Source organism: Branchiostoma belcheri, unplaced genomic scaffold (assembly GCF_001625305.1).
Source record: "Branchiostoma belcheri isolate BF01 breed outbred unplaced genomic scaffold, Haploidv18h27 scaffold106, whole genome shotgun sequence".
Lineage (NCBI taxonomy): Eukaryota > Metazoa > Chordata > Leptocardii > Amphioxiformes > Branchiostomatidae > Branchiostoma > Branchiostoma belcheri.
Window position 1 is genome coordinate 454,421 of NW_017802447.1, and position 6,000 is coordinate 460,420.

The 6,000-nt window shown below is 37.0% G+C and overlaps 1 protein-coding gene across 29 annotated transcripts in view; it reads right to left on the reverse strand.

Annotated features, from left to right (window-relative positions):
- The window catches only part of LOC109478394 (collagen alpha-1(XXIII) chain-like), a 102,828-nt gene that overhangs the window by 5,606 nt on the left and 91,222 nt on the right, over positions 1 to 6,000 (reverse strand). For 23 of the 29 annotated variants that reach the window (XM_019780075.1, XM_019779995.1, XM_019780040.1 and 20 more), the window contains 4 exons: positions 5,415 to 5,468; positions 4,930 to 4,956; positions 3,464 to 3,499; positions 1,719 to 1,805 (listed from right to left, as the gene is read on the reverse strand). In XM_019780075.1, coding sequence (XP_019635634.1) covers positions 1,719 to 1,805; positions 3,464 to 3,499; positions 4,930 to 4,956; positions 5,415 to 5,468 — 204 coding nt within the window. Of the gene's footprint in view, positions 1 to 1,718; positions 1,806 to 1,854; positions 1,942 to 3,463; positions 3,500 to 4,929; positions 4,957 to 5,414; positions 5,469 to 6,000 lie in introns of all 29 variants that reach the window. The other 6 variants (XM_019779931.1, XM_019780128.1, XM_019780092.1 and 3 more) reach the window with 3 other exon arrangements.

The window sequence follows — 6,000 nt, forward strand, 5'->3', positions numbered from 1 at the left end:
ACTTGTATATTATACAACACAGTCCTCGCACACACTAAGACACACGCACATACACACACACACACACAAATTATGCCCGTCTCAATTCCCACGTACCAGACTGTTTTATGTGTGATTTACATATGAGATTCGATTGCAAACAAGTGTACTTGTGTGTTCACTACCAAGGATAACTACTTTCAACGAAATGCCTTTTTCAAATTAAAGATGTCTTAAAATGCGCATAAATATGTACATCAGCACATTAAGTTCACACATGCCACTATGAACACGAATACACCACATTACACTTATACAAAAAAGACCCTGGTGCATGCCCATGACATTATAGAGAGGCAAGGCAAAGCAGGAGGCAAGCATTATGTGATCCAGCCTTTGACAACAAACTATTACGTCACGCTCATTTTCTTTTAAAAGCAGCTGTAAATGTAACTTTCCTTTATGTTGGTGTTGAAACGTACCTCTATCCTTTTAGTCAAAGCATACTACACAAAACTACTTCAGGACTATGTCATTCCCTAATAGTCTTTTTGGACAACCGCAAACATTTAATCAATCGAAGACAATCCATATTGTGAGGTACTTTGAGTTCATAAGAAAATTTACTGGTGTTCAGGTAAATGTAAATCATGCCAAGTACTGCTAATTTCATGGGATACATTACTACTACCTACACAGCTTGTTTCATGCCAATATGGCTAATGGTCTGTGCTACAGATTAAAGTAGTATCTACTGAATACTCAAAATGAGATATTACTCTGTTCTGGGGCTGTTTCTTGTGGGTGTTATCACACATTACCAAGCAACCAATTAGTGATTTGGATAGGGTCTTAGCACTGGTAGTTTGCCACTCCTATACAAAGATTTCTGTTCACTTGTTCTTCACATTGAAATCAAAATTCTTGTACCTTATCATAAAGAGTCAGTAAAATACAAATATGCTATAACATGTTATAACAGTAGATGGTTGCAAACATTATACTGGAAATTCAAAAGAAACATGGAACACCAACACAAAGGGAAAGTTCCTTTTCAAATAACAAAAATGGAAAATCTTGACAAAACTTTTTCATTATGCAATCTTGGCACAAAAGGCTGTTTGCAAAAGGAAGCTATTAGGCAAAGTATTATGAATGTATAAAGACAATGCAAGTGCATTACTGAAGGCAAGGGAAAATGTGTAGAATGAAATTAAATTAAACTTGATAGCTTTATCACTCTAGAGAAAATGCACTGTATTGGTTATATACTGGCAGGGAAAGCGGTAGAAGAAAACAACAGAAAAGAACGGAACAGAACAAAATTAAGGTAAGCAACAAAGGAAAAGGCTAGAATGATACTAGTATGATTGGTATTCAGCATTAAGGCCACACAAATTTATTTTCTTGGTTCTCATCCATAAAAATTCACCAAAATGAAAACAGAGGACTGAGAAGAAAAGTTGACTTAATTATATTCACACCCGATACTGTGTGAACCAAAGTACAACTTGCTTCTCTGACTCTGTTTCCATGTTGATCTTCTAATTTATCACACTCTTATTTCTACATCTACAAACCAAAAAATGAACTTGGTGTGGCCTAGGCCTAGAGTAAGGCTTGACTACCACTGAGGTCAGCTTTATGACAGGGATAGGAGGGGTACACCAGGGCCGCAGCAGACGGCACAACTTTGGTCACAGACTCACGATGACACGGGCGGGGGACACCAAACTTACCAATGGACACGGAGCGTCCAAGCCCGGCGGTCCCGGTTCACCCTTCTGACCCTGGAGACCCCTCTTGCCTCTTCTACCTCTCTCTCCCTGCAAGCGTGTCACACAAGATAGGAAAAGATTGGCTCTGGGCACTTACCACAGGACATGGGGCATCTAATCCAGGAGCTCCGTGATCACCTTTTTCACCTTTTTTTCCTGATCTGCCTCTTCTACCTCTCTCACCCTAGAGATGTCCACCAACACAGTGTAAAGAACACACCTCTTTCCCAACCACCTCTAAATAGGACCATCTCATAATATGAAGAACTAATACTTGTAGGAGTTTGTTTCTTTGCTGGAGGGAGGGGGCAATGGGTCTACAGTACATCAGACAAGAACATTTAATCTAATTTGGTTATGTGCCACCAAAATCTAGTTTGACAAGAAACTGTGTCGGCAACTTGTGTTAGCAATAAACAAAAACAGGTGCGTGACCATCTGTGAGTTATATATGATGGTACAATTATTTAGAAATGGTACTCATATGTGGGAAGAAGTTGGAGAACTTTCTGGAACTTGATGAGTTCTCAGGATGAGATGGGTGTGCATGCAATACATGGAGGAAAGGGGATGAGGACCCAGCAAAACAAACTCTGACAAGTATTGACAAATAATACAATACGATGATCCTACAGACAAGTGGTTTGTCCTGCCTTAACCACAGAAGTACTTTTGTAGCTGCTGGACGCCATGCCACGGGTGCATTACCTCAGAAGATATCCGTCCCGCTTGCACAACTGTGTCTGATACCAAGTGGTACTGGGAAAGAGGTGCATGCACACAAAACATCTCACCCTCTTCCCTATCTCCCAGATGTTTTGTGTACATTCAAGGAACTTGTCTAGCTAAGCTTCTGAAACTTCAGCCCTAAATATATTTTTTTTAAATCTTACACATCACATCACATGCAGAATATATATCATATACCATAGTGTTTTTGTTATCAGTCATTGGTTAAGCTATTAGTAATTGGAGTATGTTTCATGACAAGAGAAAAAAATTGTAGCCAAAGCCAGTCAAGTACATTGCAGTGCCAAATGTTTCTCGGTAAATCCAACCTTTCATTTGTTAAGGTTTAGTGGAAACCTTCCATTATTTTCTGCAAGACTTGTGTTGTATTATAACTGATGTTGTACAAATTCACAACCCTTGCTTTTTGCAAGAAGTTTGGCACTGTCTTCATTGCTCACATTCAAATGTCCATAATGTAGTTAGCATGCACAAAGCCTTGTTAATACATGTAGTTAGGCTATTATCCATGTTACAGGTCATTCCACACAAACTGTCAGTTACGTCATGCCCAAATATCCGTCAACATAACATTTGGGCTCTGTTTTTCATGGCTGGATAGATGGCTTTATGTGTAGTCATGACTTTGTCTTTAGGAAAAGCAATTCTTGTTCGGAAACATAAAGAATTTGTTGGACAATGGTTCTCTTTTTTCTTGGTATCTTGCCAACATTTCAGCAGCTGCCAAAACATTGGCAATAACAACAAGAACATCGAGATTGTGAAAAAAAAATTTCTCCAATGACCAGTACCAACTAGATAAAGCTAGTCATAGAATCAAGAGTTTGTACTTAATACATCCTGTACTTGTATGTGTCCAGTGAACTCCAAAGCCATCTATAAGCACTAGGAATTGTTTGAAAGCCCCACAGAGGAGTGAGATTTTGAAACAACCCCATTTGATGAGCAGGACATACCTTATCACCCTTCTGTGCTGGTGGGCCAGGATCTCCCTGTAGATGTGTAAGAAAGACAGTAAGAAAACACATCCATTGTACAACAATGAAAGGAATATCAGCCTACATGTAGTAACTGTTAGTACATTTATAATTGCCATGCTGAGTTCTTTCTACTGTTACACAGTAGAAGGTTACTGATGGTTCAGTAACCTACAAGCAAGTTTTGGGGTTTACTAAGTTAATGAAACATTTTCTGACTTCCTCCAAGGAGGTTGCTTTCTCTAACAGCCATTAAAACTTAGCAGGGCAATTTCTTTACACAAAATCACAAAGGAATCATCACAATTCAACAACAAATTCAAACAAAGTTAAAGGGAAATTGACACCAAAGAACAAAAGTTAATGCTGTAATATCCATTTAGTACTCCTCAAGAATTGTTAGTTCAGTAATAAGGTTTAGTGAGTAGAATAGACAGCTTAGTTATAAGTAAATGATGATAAGGAATTACAATAATCCTTGAAGAAAGAGAGAAAGGAGTAGCGGCAAGTGAAATAATGCGTAGTCATCATGGCTTCCTTAGTGTTTCTGAACTTCAACCTTGCACTGTTTTTTTCTGATCATGTTCCCTTATTTTAATCTTGTCATAATATTGTCTTTTCCTTACAAAGAGATCAGTTGTATAAGAAAAAAATGAAATTGTAATAGTACGAAATACATGTAGAAGTATGATGTCTTTCTCATTTTACATGTACATGTATGACTGACTTAAATATTGTACAAATATTGTTTGTTTGCAGACAAAAAAAGAGAAGTTCTAGATGGTAACAACAGGTAACACTATACATAAGACAACAGAGATGAAATGGAATGGAGGAGATAGAGGATACATAGAACACAAGTCAACACATACTGTACATGTATGTAAGTCGACACATACAGGGATGTCCAATGCTATCAATACTTTCATATCATACAAAACACAGTTAAGTGACAGCTTCTGGGGACCTAACCACTATATGCAACAAGATACTACCAGATAGCAAGTAGGGCTGCATTAAAATTCTATAGCATGCTTTTTATAAGTTGTTCATCACTTTTTTCCTGGCTACCACCTGCTGCTCATGACTCATGTTATGTTACAGATCTTTAATATTACATATAACGTTCTACTCCTTTCTAAAACGTCTCAAAGCTTTTACCTGTGTCTATGCTGAATACCCATTTCTATGGCAGGTTACATAATATGAACTTAAATCAAAAACTGGTACTAGTCTTTTGTTGGTGTCTCTGTTTCATAATCAAAAGGCTGAACATTTCTAATCAATGTAAGTTTTTAGAGAAAGTAGTTGGTAAAAGTTGGTAAAGTTAATTTTGTAAGAAATGAAACTTGATAAAACTGGACACTCCCTGAATTCAACATTGGACAAATGGATTGTTAGGTATGGTAACCGAGGGTTACCACTACCTAACTTCGCATTCGTACCTTGGGACCTGGAATTCCATTTATTCCCTGGGAAAATAAAAATAATGGGTACCAAACTTAAGTTATGAAAAGCAAAAATATGCATAACAAGCAAAATGTTAGTATGAACAACGTCCATGCAATCGGCTATGTGGCTTAAGTTTTTCTAAATTGTAAAAAACTTCTAATAGAATCAGTTAAACATGTATATGAAGTAGTTACTAATACTGTAACAGTGTACTGTAAAACATGCCATTCAAAACCATTTCAAACATTTAATATAATTTAAAAACATGCCATTCATGAATAGCAACATGCAGTATAATATAGCAAAATTAGGCCATAATATCTTATTTAGACCAAATCCACAGCAAAAAACATTCACTGAATGGAGTTATGAAACATGCAAAAGCTCCATGCAATATGTAAGGACAAAATCAAACCCAAAACATGGTTGTTGTTAAGGGGAAGGGGTTGGAAAATTAAATTAAGAAATGGTTAGTTACGGGAATTCCAGGATCTCCTCTCTCCCCATTCTGTCCATCATCACCCCTTGAACCCTAATGTTCGGTTCGGGAAAAGAAAATGACAGAAAATGAAATATAAAAATGGGAAAAATCAAATAGAATGTACAATGGAAGAAATAAAATGGAAGGTGGAATACTTTGTTTCAGTTCCTCACACCGCTTAGTAGGTTTGTAGTACTAGTACTTAGTAGATGTTACGTGGTAGGGAGGGGGGAAATACCTTAGGTCCGACCATGCCAGGTGCTCCCTATGTAGAAACAAAGGAGGAAAATAATAAGAGTGTTGTACACTTTGACAGTTGAGGTTTAATTCATGAATACTACTAGACAGATTATACCCCTTCCTAAAAAACAAGGTAATTACCGATCAGCAAACTAACAATAAAAATCATACAAATATGGAAAAAGGTCATAAAATAGTATCTCAGCACTAAATGTTTGTTCCATAATACAAACTTCACAAAAGGTTTTTTTGATTTACAAGAAGCTGAACATCATGCAATCTAAATCTAATGTTCTATCTACTGGACTGCCTTACTATAGATAAAGTTCCTAATGTGTATCTC